The sequence below is a fragment of the Amblyomma americanum genome, chromosome 3 (genome assembly GCF_052857255.1).
Source record: "Amblyomma americanum isolate KBUSLIRL-KWMA chromosome 3, ASM5285725v1, whole genome shotgun sequence".
Classification (NCBI taxonomy): Eukaryota; Metazoa; Arthropoda; class Arachnida; order Ixodida; family Ixodidae; genus Amblyomma; species Amblyomma americanum.
Window position 1 is genome coordinate 6,081,400 of NC_135499.1, and position 24,334 is coordinate 6,105,733.

At 48.4% G+C, this 24,334-nt stretch overlaps 1 protein-coding gene across 1 annotated transcript in view; it reads left to right on the forward strand.

The window, feature by feature from the left end:
* Positions 1-24,334, forward strand: part of LOC144123067 (phospholipid-transporting ATPase ABCA3-like) — a 174,740-nt gene that overhangs the window by 14,595 nt on the left and 135,811 nt on the right. Inside the window, exon 3 of the mRNA XM_077655974.1 lies at positions 8,111-8,242. Within this exon, the coding sequence (XP_077512100.1) occupies positions 8,111-8,242 (132 nt within the window). The remainder of the gene's footprint in view (positions 1-8,110; positions 8,243-24,334) is intronic.

Consider the following 24,334-nt stretch of genomic DNA (forward strand, 5'->3'; position numbering starts at 1 on the left):
TGGCGACTCATTTTCATCGCTGGAAAAAATGCAAGCCTCTGTTTGAAAGAACCGCGATCATTTCGAATTCTAATAACAAACAGAAAGAGAGATAGCAGAAGCTTTTGAAATCAAATCCTTTGGAGCTGAAAGGTGTATCAGCAATGTGTCTTTGTCGTTGTCTGAGAGAGAAGTTGGCATGCTTAGGCAATCGCGATGAGTACGTTGTGTGGATCTGTTTGCGATTGCTCATACCGATATGTTCTTTTGTTTCTTTGTTTGCATTTGATGACGATGTTTGCTATTGATGACGTCGTGTATAAAAGATCACCTGTTTTCACCGTTAAAACCAATTGTAAGCTAGCGCTCTGGGTTGGGGTTGTTGTTGTGTCTACCATTTCGTAAAAAGTTAAGCCCGTTGGACCATCATAAAGGCACAAGCAATCCAGAGAATGTGAATTGTTCTTACTGCTCCTGTCAAAACACGAAGCGTATGATGAGGACAGATTTTTATGGCGCAAGGGCATCTGTGGCCACAGAGCGCCACAGCACCAGGCAGGGGAATGCTTGTACCTACTGTATCACCAGTGGTTACCCGACGGCACTGGGGATCGAAGCCTGCACCAACCGCATGTGAGGCGGATGCTGAAACGACTAGGCCACCGGTGCTAGGCCATCGCTGCGTGGCGCGCTTACAAAGCGGTGTTAGCGCGCTGTGAATCCACAAGAATCTCAACTGGTGGCGAAATGATTGAAGAAAATAATCATTATTAATGTGCGCCACGCAGTTCTGCTTCGAGAAAGGGGCCTACTGGTAAGGGCCCCGGCCACTAATCCATTTTTCCTGCCCGCCTCCACCGATAACACGCTGTTCGTGAACAGGACGAAGTTGACGCTTTTGCCCTTACAGCGAAGCGCTTTCACTTCTTAGAGGCGAGACATCTCTGCCGTATATTTGAAATATAAAAACCTTTATGATCTCATGGTCATTTTCGCCTAATTTTTTCTTTTGTTTCCGGCCCCAGAAAGAAGGACGATATGTGGTTAGAATCAGCTCATTTAAAGACAATAAAAATTTCTATCGTCAAATCAGTCACCACGACCAAAGTTGCAAAATCTCATCGGCATTTCATGAAGAGCTCCTTCGATTCGCTGGGTTCTATGTTAAGGCGAAGTATATTGGCAACAGGGCAGAAAACTGAGCTAGTTGGTATACGTTCATTATGACAAAACCAGGCGCTAACAAACAACCACACAGAAGGGACACAGCACTTACTCTCAACTACAAAAATTTTTATTCATAAATATTTATACAACAAAAACCAAAACAAACCTAGCGTAATCGCACGCCACATTCCGACCGATGTTCAGGAAAAGATTAACACGCGGTGTTCAATAGCTCGTTCGTGTCTTGTTTTCGGCCCCCAAAAAACGTTCAACGTTATGCCCTGCGATTCAAACTTAGGCGGAGGTGGGCGCAAAGAAAAGGAGGATGTGCTGTCAGATATTTAATAACAACAACATATCACCGTACGTCGCGCGCAAAGTGGCAACAGTGTACAAAATGCCCATTTCGTGCGGAGAAGTCTAAATAGGCCAGAGTGATTGATGTTTGAATGTGCGGCTGATGGAGCATGCCGGAGATTTGGAAAGAGGTAACACTTCAAACAACATGGTTCTTCATTGTCGTGACTGCCGCAAGCGCAAGAAGAAATGTTCTCCCCTTTTTTTTCCAAAACGTGTGTTCTTTTTCGTCACCGAGATCGTGTTTCTCGTCACCGAGATTGAAGCCTATCATATTACGGAAACGTGGCATACATGTGTTAGGGACCCTTCAGTGGGCTTGTCTGGTGGAGAAAGTTTTTTGAAAACCGCGTGTTAATCTTTTCCTCCACATCGGTCGGCATGTGGCGTGCGATTATTATGGGTCTGTTTTGGTTTTTTTGTTGTATATATAGAAGCCTCTGAATAAAAATTCTTGTAGTTGCGAGTAAGCGCTGGTTCCCTTCTGTTTCGTTGTTTGTTAGCGCCTGGTTTTTCATAATAAATATATTGGCAAGGTTTATTTGCCTTCAGGGTTGTCGAATCAGAGTACAAGAGCACACACTAGTATCTAATAATGTCAAATGTTGCCATCCACGCGGGCCAGCGACACTTCGAAGGACCCCGTCCTCAGGACGGATTTACTCTCTCCGTTCATAAAAAATACATACACCGGCGAAAAAGTACACGGCGTTCCGTTGGCGCTTCTGGCTTCCTGTAAGCGGTTCGAAATTTTAACCCATTGGGATAGGTAGCTTAAAAAAGCTAAAGTGTGACAAGTCTTATGCAGGCAATTATTTGGGCGCTTAGGGTGCATCGGCATATCAGCCGGATGACACTGGTTCAGTGGCTGATCGCGGCGACTGCGTCTCGATGGATGCGAAATGCTAGACGCCCGGGTGCTGTGCGATGTCAGCGTACGTTAGAGAACCCAGCAGGTCGTGGAAGCTTATCTGAAATCTACCGTTTCCTTCTTTCACTCCCTCCTGCATTCCTTCCCCCGCAGCGCGGTTGAGGTGTACACCAGCGACAAGTGGCAGAGTGGCGCGTTTTTCCTTTCCTCCAAAGCCTACCAAGTGGCGACATCTACGCCGACCAGAGTTTTATTGGTAGGCGACTATTACCGAGAAGCCAGTCAGATTGCAATTGAGAACTTGGAAAATCTGTAAGCCAGTTTTCCTGCAATGTTCCTTTCCAACCAAAAAGTCTCGTTTGCAGAATGCTCTCCACACAAGAAGGGACACCGAGAGGAGGGAAGTGCCAGTCACCTTGGAACGCCTTTTTCATAATAGGAGGTGAGCTAGAAAAACGTGGTGGCAAGAGAATCGTACCGCTCTACCTGGGGGTCAGTGGAACTCACTGAGAACGTTCCACTGTGCCCTGGTAAGACCGCAGGAGGTCGCCGACAGGTTTAAACTGCCGGCCACCCGGAGAGGCTGAAGCAACCCAAGATCACCATCTCCTTCCTGAGACTGTCTCGCTCTCTCCACTGTGCCTTTCCGACAGATGCCCTCTTGAAGCGATCTTAGAAGCAGGTGACAAACGTTTGGAGTTGACGCTAAGAGGCCTTTCCCCTATTCGTTTTCGAAAAGAATGCGCAAATGCCTTCTGTTAACGATACCTTTCGGTTAGAAAACATGCTTTTAGATATGCTGACTGGCAGTTGTCCTTTGCTGGTGCAGTCATTGAAATGCTAGTTCGGACAAATTGCTGACTGTTATGGGCGTGCAGGGACAGATGAACACGATGAAGCGTATGTTATTTGTCAATGTGTATCTGTCTCCGTCAGCAATATGCTATTAGATACCTTGTTGAAAGAGAAATGCGTTTCGTGATGCTTTTGTAGGCGTGAACTTTACGAAGACGAAAAGAAGACACAGGACATGCGCTACCTCACAAGTGTGGTTACGTGGAAGGAAAATGGATAGTTGAATATGGCATAACAACGACCGCAGCAAAAAATATTAGTTATCAATTTAAGCTTACCGAGAAAACAAAATTTTTCATCCGATTTCCTTAGTTCCCTGCGAAATCGATGTCTTGCTGAGAAAATTTCCACACTAGACGACGTTGACGCCAGAACAAGACCTGTGTTTTTCTGAAGATAGGCCGGCAGTTTCTTCATTCATGGCAAGAAGAAGTGCCGTTATCATCTCGATGACGAATGCTCAGACAACACCCAGTGTGGCATATGTACGCGAGTCCGCACAAGAGGGTTTCGTAAACTACACAGTCACAGTAGTGAAGGAAACAAGAGGCGTTGCCCTCTTCCCTAAAACAGACGGATCGAAATTCTAGCAGGGGCGGCAAAAGCGCTCTACTTTGAACGCAAATCAACCCATATGGGATTAAATGGCCTGCCCTCTAACGTTATCTACATTCGAGGTTCGATATACTCCGCTAGATCTAGGGTGGAGTTTCATCCAAATAATTACGGGATAATTACGGCTGGCAACGAGAGCAGATCTGGCGTTGATATTCACCTAAATACAGTGCGTAATCCTTACGGTTTGCAAAAGGATCAGATATTCACCGAAAAATACGGCAGTCATGTGGTTTATGATGAGAGGTATAGACCACGGTGGTTGCAAACGCTATTTGGTTCAACTGCACTTTGACTGTGCATATACTACACCGCCTCTATGGGTCTCGTTTGTTTTCCGCCGAGTGAGGCGGTACGCCGCTGTATGCTGCGGCGTGGTGTGTATATATATATGGTGCCACGATACCGCAGCGCCGGCATAAAGCAGGAGTGAAAGTGATGCGCATTTTTATATGGCGTTTTCGCCTTGTTGTAATGCGATAGCGTTAAGACTCCCGTTGGGCAGTAAATCCGGCGTCAGCGTCGCGAGAAAAAAATTCCCGGAGATGCAAAGTAGGTAGTCCACCTAGACGGCGTGATCCTCTGGCGTCATCGCAACCTACCCATCGGATTGTGGGCAAATTGGCCACTTTGGCAGGTCATGGTAAAGAGAGGTTGGTCAGGCGGTTCTTGGTAGTCACAAACTGAACAAGGGAGGGGAAAGCCTCAGCGTGCTTACCAACATTTCGACAAGAGGACTTGTCTTCATCTTGGCGAAACATTCACCATTGGCGGGGTTTGAATGGGATCATCCTTCCAAACAGGAAAGCCCGATGAGGAGGGTGTGAAGTGAGAATGGCGTTAGGATGGGGAGGGTGAGTATTGTTCAGCCATGATGGCTGCTTATGTTGGTTAACAGGTTGACCTGCAAAACTGTGAAAAGAAAAAGGCCAGCACAGCAAAAAGGAATCCTGGGCTGTGGAGCCCGGAGAGATAGCGAGCGTGAGCTTAAAATGGTCAGTGTTCAGCTGCGACAAGTTACTTGGTATGACTGGCTGACTTGGCCTGAAAAGCTCAAACATGGAGTTAGTCAACATGGCGGAACATAATACCGGAAAAAATAAAATAATGACGGCAAAAGAGAACACCTGGGAGAAAGCTAAGAGAAAGGTTGAAAGAAAGGAGGGGGAAATGAATGCGGAAGGAAAAGGTTCTTCAGATATGATGCCAAGAGGAGCAGGTTATAAGGGGAAGATAAACTTAACCAGGGGGGAAAACAAAAATTGTCATTGAGGGGGGGGGGGGGGTGGAGAAGGACGGGTCGGGGCGGAAGGGTAGGGCGAGAGAAACGGTAAACCGGCGGGATGAACTACATCGAAATGCTCTGACCATGTGCAAGACCTGTTTAAATATTACGCCAGTGCTAGAATGTACGTGAAAAATTCTGTTTCCTCTGGATATGTTAATCCCTGCTGGTAGTAATATCTTAAATTTGTGAATTAGGAATGCCTCTGTGTATTTTCGGTTCCTAGAAGATTTCAACCCTGATTGAAGAATGAACAGTTTAAATTAATCGAAGTTTCGACCGCGTTGATTAAAATGTTCCGACACTGCCTTCTGTAGGTTCATAGGTGTATCAGCTCGATGACCATTGAGGCTGTCGATCATTGATTGGCACGATTCTCCCATATATTGATCTGACAAGAGCAGCATTGAAGCATGAAGTTGTCATTAGGCGACGCGTCCCCCGCAGGGGCTTCTGCAAACGGCAGAGGTTGGTGAGTTGCGACATCATGAGTTCCCGAGCATCCGCTGGGACTTCCCCGCAGGGTGTGATGGTGAGCAGTGCGCCGCCATGGCCCGAGCACCCGCGCTTAGCCGTGCGTGGTTAAGCCGTGTCCGGGGGAAAGGGGCTCTTGGTGGCTGACAGGATGCCGAGCGTTTGGACCTTTAAGGCCCATCGGCGGAGGAAACACACTGTTTCGACCCCACTTTCCTGTAGACGGCAGCTCCTGCCTGATCCGACCGGGGGAAATCGACAGTCGTCTTTTCCAATCTTCCCCTTCATCTTTCACTTTCCTATCTTCTTTCTCACAACTCTCCTGTCTGCTACTCACCTCTTGCTTTTTCCTTTTTTTGCTGGCGGCGAGACTTAACCTTGTCTGGCCAACAACACTGAGTTGCGTCACGCATAGTTGGGGTGACAGCTGCCGCGGGCAGGACTTGCTTTCAACCTCCAGTCCAGTTCCCTTGTAGGACTCCATGGTGGGTGGCTAGCACCATGATCGAAAGACCTAAATTATTAAGCCTTTAATGGCTCGTACTGTCCTCCGTTCGCAGAGGGTGTCACACGTTTGACTCGGGAACTTAAAAAAAATGGTTGCTTCAGATAGAGGAGAAAAAACTGAACCTAGAAGCCATGTTTGATGATTGCAGAGTAATTAATTAATTATAGGCAAAAACGTCGAAATAGTGCATAAATAGCGCAGACGTAGATATAGTCACGGGAACGGTGTTACGTCACATCCACCGGAAGTAGAAACGGCATGAAAATTGTAACAGAATGGTCGTAAAAACGTCGGATTTGAGTCAAATTAGATGGGGAAATGTGTAATTAAGCGTAATTAACACGTATGATCCCTTAAAGATGTATATTTTGGTATCGATATACCACGGAAACGGTTTGACGTATGACAAGCAGTGGGACTTTCTGGAAATCTGGCATTGATAGGTGCTGCACTGTGTGTGATTGAGTGTCGGAAAAAAAAAAGGCACAGACCGTCTATGACCACGCGACATCTTGTGCAAAAAACGTCAGCAGTCGCCCTTCGGCAGACGGTGTGTCAAGATGCCCCATCGCCGCGCTGTGTCAGCAGTGGAACTTTCTGGAAATCTGGCATTGATTGACCGGTGCTGCGGTGTGTGCTTTCGCCTCTCAACACTTTAGTTGCTAAAGTGTCCCGTAAGTTTTGTGGCTCCTCCGCTTTTGAAACTTGATCGCTCTGTCAAAATTGGGAGGAATGATACAGAAGACTGTTTTAGGAGAGAAAATAACATTACCAAACTTTCATATAGTACATAGCGAAGTAGCGGAAAAACAAGCAAGAATTTATCCCTGTTCTCAGTCTCAAAGCGCTTTCGTTCTTCTTTCTTTCTTTCCTTCTTTTTCTCTCTCTCCCTTTCTTTCTTTCCTTCTTCCTTTTCCTTTATTTTTTCTTTCTCTTTCTTTCTCTTCCTTTCTTTTTCTTTCTTTATTCCTTCCCTTTCTCTCTCCTCTTTCTTTCATCCTTTCTTTCCCTCTTTCTCTTTACTTCTTTTCTCTCTCTCTGTACTTATCTCTTATCTTTCTTTTTATTTCTTTCTCTTCCTTTCTTTTTCTTTCTTTTTTCCTTTCTTTCTTGCTTAGACATTTGCCTAAGAGGCGGCTGATGATGATGATGATGATGATGATACTGGCTATCCTTTTGTATCGGGAGATCAACGGTACTAAAAACCGGATCAAGCCAAGAAGGTAACAAAAAATAAAAATTAAAGAATATAAACACCTAACACACGCTCATGGCACGTTTTGGTCCCCTGAGCCTTCAAGGAGCGTGACCGTGTCGTGTGCGCCACCAATGTTCCAAACGTCGCTTGGTTCGCTCAACCAGCTTCCATTGCGGTGGCTCGTTGGGTCGGCGAAAACCGAGTGCCATCGCTAGTGCCCCGAGGCTGTTGGATGAAGCTAAATGCACAATGTTGCCTGATAGGGCCTCAGACCCCTGCTACTTGAAAAACAAACGTGTTCAATACAAAAGTCCGGTATAAAACAGACCGAGCAGAGTTGGCGACTTCTCCAATTATACAAGGGAATTGGCTCTAGCGCCGAGATCACCCAGTGCTATGACAATTTCGCCTGGGATCACTTTCCTTGTCGTACCATATCTGCTTCTTGTGTACACTGTGCGCCTGTGCAAGAATTAGTGGTCTATAGAGAGAGTTCGTTCGCAAAGCCTCGATGCATTTTCAGCCAGATCGGAGCATGAAAAGAAGGCAAAAGTAAAACAGATTAATCTTCCTAGGCACATGGGCTCGGGCGACAGAAGCGCAGGATTGAAGCACGCAGGGAGTGTTTGACGAGCGCAAGTCGCCGGTGGGGCGACCGGTGGAGAGCTAAAATTACTTTCTCTGGAGCTGTTCACGCCATGCCGGCTGTGTAGTCAACGCTGTCGCCTCATGTAGGCCCTTTCAGGCAAGCCTTTGTTGGAGCCTGCCGCAGCATTCTAGGAAATCGTTGCTCGCATGCAGCCCGGCTACTGGGCCCCCAGTCGGACGCTGCCCATCAACGACGAAACTGAGGCGGATGAAGTCACCTCTACGACGCGTTTCGAACAGGCCCCACTGGCAGATACCGTGGTGGACATCCGAGGCCTGACCATGGTGAGTGGGATGCACGAGCTTCGAGAGAATGGCGCGTGATGCAACTGATGGAATGTCGTGGAAGGAACTCTGAAAATAAATGGGTGACATGCTCATCTATTGCAAAATTTAAAAAACGGGCCTACAAAAGGGGCTCATTTCACTTCACTTCACTTCACTTTAATACCTTAAAGACCCTCGTTAGAGGGTATTACATAAGGGGTGGGGCACACAGAAATGAAAAACAGAAAGACTAACAGATAAGTTGAAAGTTATACAAATATAAGATTATCACTAAGCAAGTACACGCGTGATTTCTTCAATGAACAATGATTGGCATGTGATAGCAGCAAGTTCACGGGGAAGGCCGTTCCAGTCGTTCGCGGTCCGGGGGAAGAATGATGAAGAAAATGTAGTGGTGCGGGCGCGAGGTCGTGACACTTGCTGCTGATGGCCGGTGCGGAGGGAGATGCGTGATGGTGGTGCGCAGATGTAGGGTTCCTGTCGTAGCTCAGAGTAAAAAAACTTGTGAAACAAACATAAACTAGCAATGTAGCGGCGATGAGCAAGGGTAGGTAGGCTGGACTGTGATTTGAGGGATGATATGCTGATATCAAAAGAATACGATGAATGAATGAATCTAGTTGCTCGGTTTTGAACTGCTTCAATTGAATTACAGAGATATGCTTGCTTTGGAGACCAGATGGGAGATGCGTATTCTAATTTTGATCGGACTAATGATTTGTATGCGAGGAGCTTGACATGCTGAGGTGCAGAGCGTAGGTGACGCTTTAAGAATCCTAGTGTTCTGTTGGCGGATGATATGATGTTTGAAATATGCGTATTCCATGTAAGATCATGACAAATATGAACACCAAGGTATTTGTATGATTGGACAAGATCGAGAGGAACGTTAGATATGCTGTATTGGAACAGAAGAGGGTAATGGCGACGATGGAACGACATATATTTGCATTTACTTGTGTTAAGTGTCATTAGCCATTCACTGCACCAGTCTCGTACATGAGTTAAATTATTTTGAAGGGATTGTTGGTCAAAGGTGTTAGTGACTGTTCTGTAAATAACACAATCATCAGCAAACATCCGAATATGGCAATCTAATTTCTCAGGTAGGTCGTTAATATAAATTAGAAACAAGAGTGGCCCAAGGACGGATCCTTGGGGCACGCCTGAGGAGACTGGTAGGAGGTCAGACATTTGGTTATTGACTACGACTGATTGGAAGCGGTGAGTTAAGAATTCTTTTATCCATGCTAGTATGTCGGGATGCAAGTTTAGGCGAGAGAGTTTCAGAAATAAGTGGTTATGAGGTACCTTGTCAAATGCTTTAGCGAAGTCGAGAAAAATTGCGTCAGTTTGGAGGTTAGCATCAAGATTGGCATGCAAGTCATGAACGTAAAGTGCTAGTTGACTTTCACATGAGTATCCTTTGCGAAATCCGTGCTGCGATGAGTGAAAAAAGTTATTTGAATCCAGAAAATGCATTGTTAAAGAATAAATGACGTGTTCCATGAGTTTACATGGTATGCTGGTGAGTGATATGGGTCGGTAATTAAGTGGTGAATCTTTGTTACCCGACTTGTGGACCGGAACGACCTTCCCCACTTTCCAGTAATGGGGTATGACACCTGTAGAAAGAGACTGTGAGAACAGCAGGCATAAAAATTTGGCAGAAGTATGGTTAACGTTTTTTAGTACCTTGGCGTTGATTTCGTCAAAGCCGGCAGATGATGACAGTTTTAGTTTATCTATGAGACATGATATGCCGGCCTCAGAGAAAGTAACGGCTGGCATTAAACTTCTTTGGTCATTTGCTGTCATGAGGGGGGGGGGGGGGGGAGGCGGTTCCTGTTCATGAGTGAATACAGATGCGAAAGCAGAATTAAATATGTTAGCACACTCGACATCAGAAACAGCACGCCCGGAATCATCAGTTAAGGTAATAGTGCGTATAGATTGCGGATTTAAAAGCTGCCAGAATTTAGTCGGGTTATCTTTAAGTATATTGGGAAGGTCAGTATGATAAAATGAGCGTTTAGCGTTTTTTACTGCGACCAGGTATGTCTTTTCGGCAGCGTAATATTTTTCCCATGCGTAGTCATTTCCAGTCTGTTTAGCACTGCGGAACAAGCGTTTCTTTTTGTTTTCTAGTCTTCCTAGAGCCTTGGTAAACCATGGTTCGTTTGGTTGCGCGGAAGCTGCATTTGGGAACATATTTGTTAGTAAGTTCGTTGATCTTATGAATAAACATCGACCAATTTTCGTGGATGGTTTGTTCCGGGAAAGAGTGCTGAAAAGATGGGAAATAAGCTTCCAACGCCCTGTTTATAGCCTCATAGTTACCTTTGTTATAAAGGGTGATTGTTTTTTTGGAAGTTTCTTTTATTGTTGGAGTGAAGGTAAAAGACGCATGGATGACTTTGTGATCACTAATTTCCCGGAGATAAGTAATGGAGTTGAGGCATTCGGGGTGGCTAGATAGTATAAGGTCAAGAATGTTTGCGGTGTCTCCGGCGATGCGTGTAGGCTGGGTTACTAATTGAGTAAAATTAAAATTTAAGCACACATCCACAAACTCCTGTGATTCATGCTGTCTAAAAATAGGCTGATGAGGGTTATTCCAATCTATGTCAGGATAGTTAAAATCTCCAAAAAGGAGCACGTGTGCATTAGGGTGTTTTGTTGTAAGTTGGTTCAGAATGTGCAGCTTTCGAGGGGTTTCGGGGTTATTGTGGGGGGCCTATAGCAAACACCAATTAGTATAGACACTGGCGTGGCGCGACAAAGCAGCCATAATATTTCGAGGTCAGATTGGATGTTAATGAGGGAACACTGTAGTTGATTGCTGGTAGCGATAAGGACGCCTCCTCCTCGGGGGACTTTGCGATCGGCACGGAAAAGGTTAAAATTAGGTAAGTTACACAGAACTTCAGTGTCGCCCACATTATCGGTCAGTCAAATCTCTGTCAGCACAAGCAGGTTAGAGCCTGTTGAAGATACAAGGCTGGATACACTATCGCACCTTGAAAGCAGACTGTGTATATTAGTATAGATAACCGAAAAAGAAATATTCTGTCGAGGGGAGGTATGGCGTGGATTAGATAAGTGACGATTGTGCGGTGAGCGCTATGCTATTTCTTTCACCATTTCGGTGGCAGCATCAAAAGTGTAGCGTTTTTTGCCGAGAAATAGGGTCTTGTACCGCAAAGAAAACGGTCCGGTTTCTGCTCTTGCAAATGCGACAAGACGTTTGCGGGCTTTTTGAACAGAGCGGGTAAAATCTTCTCCAATGCTATAGTTCGTGTCCTTCAGCATAGGACCTTTGGAAAGGATAGTTTCTTTGGTTTTGAAGGAGACGAATTTTGCTATAATTGGCTGTTGGCGGTCCTCGTTATGGCGTCCCAAGCGATGGGCACGCTCTATCTGACTGGGCTCTAAGGTTAACTTTAACTTATTCTGACAGTGCTTAATTATTATTTCTTCAGATTCGATGAATGATTCGCGGGGATTGGAGTCTGGAAGGCCATAGAATATCAGGTTGTTGCGGCGTGATCTGTTTTCTGTGTCGTCTATTCGGGCCTCAAGCTTAGTAACAAGAGCTGCCGTCCCGGCAGCAATGGAATTGACGGATTCTAGATCAGATTTTAGGGTAGCAATGTCCTGAAAGAGGCTTTCCAGGTCAGCTAGGCGTTTGCTCAGGTCGGAAATGGTTTGGTCGACAGAATGCATCTGACCTTTAAGGTCCTGTACATCCGCGATTATTTGGCCTTGACCGGCTGACAACTTCTTGAGTTCAGCAAGAACACTATCAAGTTTGTCCGGACCAGGGTTCATCTCAACATCTCCGGACAAAAGAAGAAGATATTTTACAACAGAAAAGCATTCACCAGCAATAGAAATGCAACACTGCAGGCTCGGAAGCTGTACCAGGCAACGGTCACTACATTTTTTAGAAAAGAGGCAGTATGATGGACTAACCGGCGTAGCGAAAACCAGTGGATGAGGAGGCTGCGACATGGCACAGCCACCGAGCCCACAGAGCGCGGGCGGAAGGCGGTGCTCTTTATATGTTGACAGGGTCGATGTTGTCGCTGGCGGTTGCGCTTGCCATCCGATGTCGAGGGTCCAGGAAGGGGGCGCTGTTTTCACCGATGCATCTGCGCTGCTCAAACCGAATGGTCCGTTGTACCCGACGCAGACCGGCTGCTCTGGGTCCGGCAGAACAAGCCACGAAGTGTCGAAGATGGCTGGGAAGATGTAAGCAAGGCAGGCGCGAGCACCTGCGTAGCGAAAACCAGTGGATGAGGAGGCTGCGACATGGCACAGCTACCGAGCCCACAGAGCACGGGCGGAAGGCGGTGCTCTTTATATGTTGACAGGGTCGATGTTGTCGCTGGCGGTTGCGCTTGCCATCCGATGTCGAGGGTCCAGGAAGGGGGCGCTCTTTTCACTGATGCATCTGCGCTGCTCAAACCGAATGGTCCGTTGTACCCGACGCAGACCGGCTGCTCTGGGTCCGGCAGAACAAGCCACGAAGTGTCGAAGATGGCTGGGAAGATGTAGGCAAAGGCAGGCGCGAGCACCTGCGTAGCGAAAACCAGTGGATGAGGAGGCTGCGACATGGCACAGCTGATAGGTCAGCTACAGTAGGTACATTATGATGGAAAGGACACCACAGCGCCAAGGAGCAAGGAAGTAGACAGGACCAGCACTGACTATGAAACGAAGGTTTATTGAAAAGAAAGACGCAAAATATGCTGTTTTCTCAAAGCCAGGAGCGCATTGGTCACTCTCAAATGAACAGTGATACATCAACCATGCGAATCAAGGTATATAAGCTCAAAGTGCCATTAACAAATTAACAAGTACAGAAACGGTGCTTACGCACGTTTAGTGCTCTTTTTGAATACGAAACGCTTCACTGATTTCTCTTGTCAGTTTTTTTTTTGTTCCCACTGGGCCTTAGTTTCATCAAAAAGAGGACTGCACGGTTTGCGAACGTGACTATGGGGTTACGACAAAAATTGTTAGCGTTTTAACTAACCTATTGTAGTTCACAAGCACGTACTTGCTTTCTACAGCGGTAGCTGTTAAGCGCCCGTTCCTGGGTTTCGCGTCACAGTCGCCGTCGGCGTAACCGGTTGGTGCTCGCGCACCAACAGGTTGCGCTGGTCAACTTGGGTCGCATAAGCCTACGGTTGGCTCTATTTTCTGCATCCCTGCCAATGCAGGGATGCATCACGTGACCACTACGCCAGTGGTCACGTGATCAAATGCCTAAATTAAACAAAACGCCTAAACAGATATCGCTGAATCTCGCGTTACACAGTAGTAACCATCCTGCGTTTTTTTCTTCGCAATCGCCCGGCCAAATTTTGGAGATGGTCTGGGCCAAGTTTGGAGGTAACCATCGTGTCGGTCGCGGTCAAATTCGGGACGGCTGAACCCCCACTTGGAGGTTCTATGTGTTTCGTGCTTTCTTTGTTTACTTAACATGACGGACGGACAAGAGTTCTGGTCGGTATTGGTTGGCGTAGGAATGCTTTCGCACTAATATTCCTTAATTTGCAAAGCTAGGTTTTGGGCGTCTTTTAAAGAAGTGTGTTGCCCACGTACGCCCGATTCAGGTGCCTTCTTCTCGGCCCTGCATGATTCTTTCCGCATGTGAAAGGAATATTACCTACAGCACATCATCTTTTTGGTTACAGGTGCGAAAACAGGCACAACACAACGTAGAAAGACGGGATGGAGCGCCACTCACAAGTGATTTGTGTGAAGGGAACACGGACAAATATATACCATTGTGCACGCAAGGAATGCTACCATCTTCAAAGTTGATATGATAGCGAACGAGTGAAAAAATTGTTTTCAGCCTTATACAAAGATATGGGCGTGTCGCTGATGCACATGCTGCCTTTCTTTGCAATAAAAAAAGCTTCCATTAATTCTCTGGTTTTTGTGTCTTTGCTTTTTGATAGAATTCGCGCACCAGAAAAATATGGCGTGACGGGCAGGACCTTATATGCTTAAACATATCTGGGCCTATTTATCTTGCGCTTCGTTTCTTTCGTGTTCCCTGATTTGCTCGTTAACGCAGCGTCCTGTTTGCCCTATATAGGAGCGGCCGCAGGAGCGGGGGATTTCGTAGACATCTTCGACGCACTTCATGAACGATCGCCCATGTTTGGTGTCACACACTCTTTTTTCTTTTCAGTCTCTGTCAATGCGAGAGCAAAGGTTTATGGTTTATGGCTGTTTAACGTCCCAAGGCAACTCAGGCTATGAGGGACGCCGTAGTAAAGGGCTCCGGAAATTTCGACCTCCTGGGGTTTTTTAACGTGCACTGACATCGCACAGCACGCGGAGCTCTAGAATTTCGCCTCCATCGAAATTCGACCGCCGCGGCCGGGATCGAACCCGTGTCTTTCGGGCCAGCAGCCGAGTGCCATAACCGCTCAGCCACCGCAGCGGCTCGAGAGCAAAGGCTTCCGAGCTTTTCTGTGGCTGAAAAAACAAGTGGCACACCATGCCTGCTCGCGACCTTCTTCAAATTTGGGGCTAGCTTGTGCACTAGGGCACCACCACAGGTCGCACCACATCTTCTCGAGGGACACCTTCCTCAGCTCTAATAGCCTTTCTCTTCATCTTTTGGAGCAGGCTTTCAGCGACTGCCGTTACGAGCGAACCAGGGAACCCAGCTGAAGGCAGCCTGGCCAATTGGTTTTGAAAACTTAATGGCATCTTGTGAGAGCATGATTTTCTGAGAGCGGATTCGAGGCAGTGAAGCAATCCCCATTTTGATTAGCTTGAAATGAGCAGAGTCATATATAGGGCAAACAGGACGCTGCGTTAACGAGCGAATCAGGGAACATGAAAGAAACGTAGAGCAAGATAAAGAAGGCCTAAATATGCCTAAGCATATAAGGTCCTGCCCGTCACGCTCTTGTGAGCCATGTTTTTCTGGTGCGCGAATTCTATCAAAAAGCAAAGACACAAAAGCCATAGAATTAGTCGAAGCTTTTTTTATTGCAAAGAAAGGAAGCATGTGCGTCAGCGACACGTCCATATCTTTGTATAAGGCTGAGAACAACTTTTTCACTCGTTCGCTATCATATCAACTTTGAAGATGATAGCATTCCTTGCGTGCACGATGGTATTATTTGTCCGTGTTGCCTTCAAATAAATCAGTTGTGAGTACCGCTGCGTCCCTTCTTTCTACCTTGTGTTGTGTCTGTTTTCGCGCCTGTAACCAAAAAGGTGTACAGTTACCAACTTGCCCCGAAAGACGTTCTTTTAATATACGGCACATCAGTTTCACCTGAAACGTGCCAGGTGAAACATGACTTAAGCAATGTCCCTTGTTCTGAAAATGTGGTGTATAATGTTGATTTAAAGTGCTGGAAGAACTGTACACGGCAGTCAGAGAGGCGCCTGAATGCCCGCCTGCGTGAGCAAAACATTTGCTAGAAATGCGCTTCATCCTGCAACGAGCGCTTGCATTGCAAGGAATGTCGTAGTAACACCTAGTACCACTAGCGAACCGTGCCCTTGTCTTTTCGATGAAGGTAAGGTACTTGGGCATGACTGCGTACGTAGTATCTTTATTCAAACGACCTAGTTATCATTTTGGAGTGGCGCGTGGATGCGCCTGGTTGCCAAAAAGATTATATGCTTAAAGTCAGCGTTGGTCTTCTCTACTTTTCGTTCATTGCCGTTTGTCTGCTTTTTCCATCATATTAATGCATGGATCAATAGAGGACGCGGCAGAAAACTGACCACGTATTTATCTTTTAACGCGACAGCGTTAGGGAGCTCGTGTCGCAGAAAAGCCGGTGTCGTCGGCGTCTTTGGCCGTGAGCAGTGGTGGTGGTAGTGTTTTTTTTTTCATTAAAATAATAGTAAAAAGGAAGGAAAGGATTTTTGCTAGCCCCGGCATCTGTCATCGATACTGAAGCACCTGAGCTGGGGCAGCGGAAATAAAGGATAACAGGCAGAATGGAGAAATGAAATGAAAGAGGTGACGGAACAGGAAGAGAGGTTGGGGCAGAATTAGTATATACAAACTGTATAGGGGGTGAAGTAGTATATACGCCGTGAGCGAAAAATGGCGCATCTCGGTGGACACCTGAACCGCGCCGTAAAGAAAGGGATTTTCCTTCCCTTACGGCGCGGTACGGGTGTCCAGCGAGAATTTTGAGACAGGCGTCGTTTCCTTTCCCTAAAACCAATTTTCATTTCAATTTCCTTCCCTTACGGCCCGGTTCGGGTGTCCACCGAGATATCTGAGACAGGCGTCCTTTCCTTAAATTGTCCAACGGGCCACGCGTCGCGCCGAACGGGCGTTGGAGATCCGTGGACTCCTTGGTAGCGCTGCAACACGCTGTCGCGTGTCACTCTTAAAGACGAAGCTTAAGCGTCCTCGAAATTTTTCGTAGCGCTTAGGTCTTCATAGGCCTCCTGACGAAACATTATATGAATTATGTAATTCGGTTTATCGTCTATGGTGTTTACTGTCCCAAAGACAATGAGGCGCGCCACTGGTGAGGGCCCCGGATACTTTTTTATCAAGTGTTCCTTTAAGGGGCTCTGAAATACCTCCCGATGAGAGCACACCAACTCTCTCAATCACTGCATTGTGTTGTCACCAACACTTGATCGAAATAATACATTTCTACATGCAGCAGAGAACCTACAAACACGAGCGAAAGTTCACGAGCCCTTCCCGGCGATTTTTCATCCTCGCACCATCCCTCTGCGCTCGCGCCTGCGTATAAAGTTGATAGATGGCTATTGGTTAGATTCCTTAAGACGTCAGACAACTACCATGGCCGCAGTCAATAATCCGTGAATACGTTGTAAATACCCTGATATAAAAAACGTGCTCTTTCTCGTTAAGTATTTAACACCTTGGGGGTGACTTTGCAACGAAAGTAATTGTAATAAACAACGATACAAGGTAGCTCGTTATAAAATGCAGTTCCGGAATGAGCATACAGCGCTAAATACCTGCGCGAACTTTGGTTTCATTATATGCGCAAATTACGATAAGAGTTTTAATATCCGTGTGCCACTTAATTGGATGAGATGCCTTGCTAACAGCGGAGGAATGCCAGATAAATCAATCACTGCCGCTGGAAAATGTTCCCAGCAAGAGTGAGAGTGGGAGGAATTATTGAGCACGAAGGGCGGGAGGAGCACGCCACTGCACTGACCAACAATTCTAGCGGAGGGCTAATCTTTTTCGAGGCCCAGACTTGTGCTTGTGTTGAATTTCAGACTATAAAATGTACGACAATCTTCAATGTGGATTGCTGAAATGTCGAAAATGAGCGCACCGCCAATTTTTCTAACAAGAAAAATTCGCAGCATGTTTAGGAAGAACCTGAGAGGTTTTATCGCGGACTCGAACGGCGGGTATGCAGCGGAGCGTCCACGTTCCAGAATAGACAGCTAGCATGCGCGTGGCTAACAGAGCACACGTGAACACACTTTGCTCGCGTTCATTTTTTCACGAGGAAGGAACGATGGCTGTGCCTACTCTCGGAAGATGTCAGCATACGCCTGTGAACTTTTATTCCATTAGGCCTTGAATTTCGTTGTTAGCCTGAAAGCCGAGCCCAAATACCGTCCGGCGGCGATTGTTGCTCATGGGGAACGAGCGCTGTTTATGACAGATCAACATTGTAGTCACAATCAATGTTCTGGGCGGTAAAACTTGCTTTCCGTGACACTGGGGCTTCTTTCCATACTGGCTAAATTAATAGAGCTTTGCATGTAAAACAAAGCCAGCAGAGGACGCTATGAATCTGAATCGTACCTGTCACTCGCAAATGCTACCGCTGTTTCTTTCTTGTCAACATTTGTTCTTGATGCCGTGCTATAGCAGTTGTCGGGATTCAGGCAGCGCGGTCAGTCCGGAGAATGGACTAGGAAGTTGGGCACATGGTTCAGATGAAGAGACGAGAAAAACATTATACAAACTATTCGCGTGATTGCAAATCAAAATTAAGAGTCAGAGCGAGGCAAGAGAGGGACAACGCGAACAATGAAACTAACGGAGCAGAAGCTAAAGAAGTTGTTCAGATGACGAAGAGCGAAAGAAGAGAGAGCGAGAGCCCAAGAGCTCGTTGGACTGAAGCGAGAGATTGTTTGAGAAGTTTCCAAAGAAGCGAGAGCTTCAAAACTGTTCTCGAATACTTTGAGCTGCTCTGTACGGAGCTTGACCAGGAAAATTCGTAAGCGATTTTTGCGGCCTGGTAGTGTCGACGGAGTACTACGTGCTTTTCCGAAGACGATGCCATAACTACTAGAAAGCGAAAAGTGCCCTGTTCGGATACTTCGGCCTCTGTGTAGAGGCTACTTTAAAAATAAAGTGACAACAATGGGCAGCGCTCCCATAAGAGTCAGCTGCCAGACAAGGACCCGAGCGAAACTTTTGGTTGCAGGTGGCTCCACTCCGACGATGTCTTTGGAATCAACGGATTCATGCAGGACGGCACCGGGGAACGCCGGCTTTGCGTGCGTGATCAATGCGGAATGAGGCACATGCTGGCAGTCTGTTCAGCCCATCTCTAAGAATGCAATTCATACTGTAATTGCTGCACTGGGCCACTGCACGTTGGAGTCTCAGAGCGGCCTGTCTGGTTTTCTGCAGGGAATAAGTGCTCGCTTTCCAGAGGCCTACATTTCAGTGCTGCGCTTGCAGCTTTCCGCGTTACATCAACAATTTGTGTGGGATCACACTTTCCGGATAACGCTGCGCTCTATAGCTTCGCGCTTCAACGTTGCCGTCCAGAGAATCGAAGTGACGCCCATTGCCGCAAAGCTTTCCTTCGATGCCTTGGAAGTCATCGCTCAGTAAGAATGGCAAGCAGGGCGAGTTGGTTTGACACGCTAACAGTGGCCAACAGCGCGAATGACACGACAGGCGCTAACTCGCAACTGAAAGCTAATTACATAGAAACGTACGGAAGAAAAAAAATGTTTTTTCCCGCATACCCAGGCGTCATACTCACACACACGAAAACACATACCCGCAGATGGTAATGAAAATTCAACCAATATGCCGGCAGAGACGCCTGTTTTCCATTTCATGCAGCAGAATAGAAGGCGTACTCACACATCCGTCGTCTAACTTCAGTTCAGTTCAGTTCAGTTTATTTCCTTAAAGACCCCAATTCAGGGGTATTACATAAGGGGTGGGGCTACGGATATAACATGAGGTTCTAGTCTAACATCATCTGCGTTATCTCCTGGTGGAATCTTGATGGACAGGTAATGGCGGCGACTTGGTGGGGAAGGCCGTTCCAGTCAGATGCTGCTCGGGCAAAAAACGAGGCCGAGAATGTAGTAGTACGGGAGCGTGGACGGACAACTTGGAGCGGATGACCAGTGCGCTGAGATATGTGCATGTGGCGTACGATGTAGGGAGTAAAGATAGGTTCGTTCTTCTTGGTCGTGGTGAGATTTCGTATAACTCGTATACCGGGCTCCACCACCGGGTGCCCCACCGTCCGAGACGAGACGGTATAACAGACGAGATCCGGCAAAACTTGACTGAAGGAAGGAAAACTGATACTTTATACAGGAATTCACATATTTACAACAGAATAAACGGCAAGCATGATTACATGGAACTGGCTAAGGGAAAATCTTCCCTCCTTGGCATCGCCAAAGATGCAAGGGATCTAAATCTAGCTCAGAACGCCTTTTCCCGGCTCCGGACCTGGTTTTAAAGACCTAGGAGACTGGCCCACCCCTTGCATCACCCAATCACAAACAACTAACACCTGATTGGTTCAAAAACTGTATGGCACGCCTTCCCGCTTCGGCAAGGTTCAGAACCCTTTCCCTAAAATGCCCAACACGAAAAGAACATCAAAATAGCTATACGAACATGGCATTCCGGGAATAGACACTCGAAATGATTGGCCCACCAGGTTTAGGTGGCACGCCCCATGCCTTCACAGTATTGCTCACACTCTCGCCCCCAGAAGAAAAAGCAAAAACAACCTCCCATTGTGCCCGCAGGCGCAATCGTTTTCCTTTCCGGCCCGCAGCTGTTCCGCACTTAGTCCTGTCATCGGACCACAGCGGGGCGCCTCTCGTGCGCATACGCGGCTTAGCTTGCCGCTGTTACGGACGAGGCGCGACAACATTCCGGGAGGGTCCAAACAACTGGGAGTCGTCTCTCGACAGATGCTTCAAGGAGGCGCCGGCGTGTCCGCGGTGCCACTAATGCACGCGGCGGCGTCAACGAGGGATCCGCATCTGTTGTTTACGGGGGTTAAAATGGACGTCCGCCGCCCGGGACAATTCCCCGAAACCGACGTCCCCATTAGCTCACGGCACGGGACCCCCCCGCGAGACGCAACGACAGTGTGTCGGGTGTCGGCAAGGGCGGCGGGCCGCGGCGCCGCGAGCCATCGGCGGTGGACGCGGCTGTGTTTGTTTAAGGCGAGCAGCTAAATGCTCCCGCCTCGGAAAGAGACCCCGTTTTCCCGTAATGAAACCTTCTGCGCGAGGGCAGCGTCGGCCTTTCGGTCCCCGCGCAGCGTTGTGCAGCGCAGGTGCCTGACCTTCGAAGCCGAGTGGGCCCCCATTAGGGCTGTTCATCACTGCCGCAGAGACAGCAGGAACCATAATGTGCCGGAAGTGGCGAGAGTGTGTTGGGGACGCGTCCTGGCAGCCCACGGACTGGGCGCGTGATCGACCTCACAGTGATTCAACGCAGCTGCCCATTCGATCCCTTCACACGCCCCCCCTAAGATTCTACCAGGGGCCCAAATGGCACCTTGTAGAATTATAACACAACGAGGGATCCCTTTTCGCCTATAAAATCGCTCTGAGGGCGACCTAAGTAGTGGGGATACTACTGCAAACACATCGCAACGCTGCAAACAAATTGCGACACTGCAAACAAATTGCGACACTGCAAACACATTGTGACACTGCAAACACACTGTGACACTGCAAACACATTGCGACACTGCAAACAAATTGCGACACTGCAAACACACTGTGACACTGCAAACACATTGTGACACTGCAAACACATTGCGACACTGCAAACACCCAAACGAGCGGATTACACCGCAGTTCCAGTTACTGCCACAGCACACGTCACTGGGTTTGCTCTTTGGTACACATGTCCTCTCTTCCTTGCCCCCCGGCGTGATCATTGCTGTCTGCCTCCCAGCTGTCGTTCGGCAACCTAGACAGCGCGTCAGCGTTACCGTGAGCGCTCCCTTTCCTGTGTTTTATTGACACATTATATCTCTGTAGGGCAAGTGCCCAACGCGTCAGCTTCGCTCCCTGAGGCGTGGTGAGAGTAAGAAAGGAGAGGGGGTTGTGGTCAGACACCACAGTAACCTGAGCGCCGAACAACCAGAGGTCGAACTTCCCCAGCCCCCAGATGACTGCAAACGCCTCTCTTTCTATGGTTGACCATCGAGCCTGCGTTGGAGAAAATCTGCAACTCGCGAACGCAATTGGCCGCTCGGAGCCATCCGCGGCACACTGGGAGAGACAGGCTCCCGCCGCAACCGCTGAGGCGTCCGTGTACAGCCAAAACGGCTTGCCAGTATCGGGCGTCCCGAGAGCCGCAGCTTCACAGAGTGCCGCCTTGAGTCGCTGAAACGCACTTTCAGCTTCCGCGGGCCACGGAATTTTGTTAGGAATCCTTTTCCCCGTTAGCTCTGTCAGCGGCGCTGCCACCTCCGCATAGTTGGGCACATAGCCCCGGTAATAACCGCACAGCCCGAGCACGCTACGGAGCTCTTTCTTCGTTTTCGGTGCCCTCAGTCCCCTAATGGCTTTCAATTTTTCGGGATCGGGTGCGTGATTTCCCGAGCCCACTATGTGTCCCAAGTAACGGATTGACCCTTTCGCCACCTGACACTTTTCCAGCTTAACTTTCAGGTTCGCCCTCTCTAACGCTGCGAAGACGGCGTGCAAGTGTCGTATGTGGTCAGGCAACGCCTCGCTGAACACGGCGATGTCGTCTAAGTACGCACACGCGTAGGCAGAATGCGGGAGTAAAAGCTCGTTCATGGCTCTTTGAAACGTCTGGGCCGCGTTTTTCAGCCCAAACGGCATTACCGTCCACGCAAACTGCCCCCGATGGCAGACAAAAGCGGTGAGTAGCTGAGCCGACTGTGCCAGGGGCACCTGCCAATACCCTCTTCTAAGGTCGAGGAGCGTAATGTACTTAGCCCTTCCTACGCTCAGAATGAGCTCCTGCTGCAACGACATCGGGTAGGCATCTGCCACTGTCCCCGCATTGAGCTTTCTAAAGTCCACACACATTCTCATCGACCCGTCCTTTTTGGGGACACAGACCACGGGATGGGCGTGGGGGCTTTCGCAGGGAAAAATCAGACCCATCTCAAGTAGCTCATCTACTTGCTTGCCCACTTCGCCTTTTAGGCTTGCGGGTATTCGATAAGGGTAACCTGACCTCGGTGTGAAGCCCTCCTCTAAAACGATCCTGTGTTCTCCTATTTTCGCTACTCCCGGCTTGTCGTCGAATAGGCCTCGGTGTTCGGTGAACACTTTGCGAATGAGGTCGCCTTCTTCCGCCTTCAGATGGGCCGTCATGTCCTTGGGGAGGACCGATACTGTAGCCCGCGTTGACACCGATCGGGGCACGTACTCTACTTCGCCAAACGCCCTGTCCTCATCAAATATCACCCCAACTGTCATTACGCGCTTCTGATACGGCCGTAGTTTGCTGGCGTGTACTGAGGCGACTACTTCCGGAATTCCCGTCCGGCTGAACACCGTCAGGAGCGCGTCACAGGTGGCCTTCGCACTGAGGGAGCGCAAGCACACCACCTCAGGCCATCGTGTGCACAAATCGATGATGCACAACGCGTACCTGTGACCCCTTCCTGAGGGTGGATCCAATGGACCTATAACGTCGACGTTGACCTGTTCGAACGGGTATCGAGGCCTCGTTAGCGGTTCTATCGGCACTCTGTCCGTCTGGCGGCGATCCGCCCTTGTCTGACACCCATGGCAGCTGTTACAGTATGCCCTTACATCCCCTTCAATACCTGGCCAATAAAACGTGTACTTGATTCGCGCCTTAGTTTTCCTGAATCCAAGGTGACCGCCCCAGTTTGATTCATGGGCTAACCTAAGTACTTCTTGACGTCGGGATTTAGGGAGCACCAGCTGCATTACTGGTTGCCCAAGCAAGTTTTCCTTATGGTAGAGGAGACCGTCTACTTCAGTTATGCCACCTTTCCCAGCCCTGGCGTTTTTCCACACTTCTTGCAATGTGGCGTCATTGCGCTGCTCCTCCCTGAAAACCGCCGAGGCGCTGCTTTCCTCGGTTACACTACGAGCTGTGTCTTCGGCGATTAGTGCGCCGCTCTCGCTTGCCCTGCCGACCACCGCGTGCACTTCCGCGTGGGGAGTTACGCCCTCCTTGACTGGTTTCTCTTCTAGCGGCCCGTGTAACTTGTCCCGTTCCACCCCCACGTGGTCTGCCACCTGACCGTCGTTCGCCTCTACTAGCCCTTTCATATCACACTCCTCCCTCAGTGACTCCCATGCTTCCTCCGAAAGCAAACAGTCCGTTCTCGACGCTAGCTTGTCGGTCAGAGCGCATACCACTGGCACCGCTTCTTTAATCTCGGAGAAAATGCCTGCCCCGCGGTTTAACATCAGGGGCACAACTGCAAGCTTAGCCCGTACCTTTTCACCAAAGGCTGACACCAATTCGATGGACCCATGTGGCTCCACCAGTCCCGGGGGTACTATGCTCTCCCGCACAACCGTGATTTCTGCGCCTGTGTCCAGAATTGCATTAATTTGCCTATTCTGACAAGACAGAGTTACCGGTCTTAGTTCGCTTTGTGCGGCCGCTCGTGCCTGTGTCGCCACCCGTGCAGTAAGGCTTTCCCCTTTAGCGTTAAGCGCTTTCGTGGGTGTTCGTCCCGAGCCATGCGGGCATTCGGCCCTCCTGTGACCCATCGACCCACACGAAAAGCACCCTTTATACTTCTGCTTCGTGTCCGGCCTTTGTATTCCTGTCGCCTCCCGTTTGGGTTGGTACGTATCTCGCTTTCCGTCTCGACCATTTGA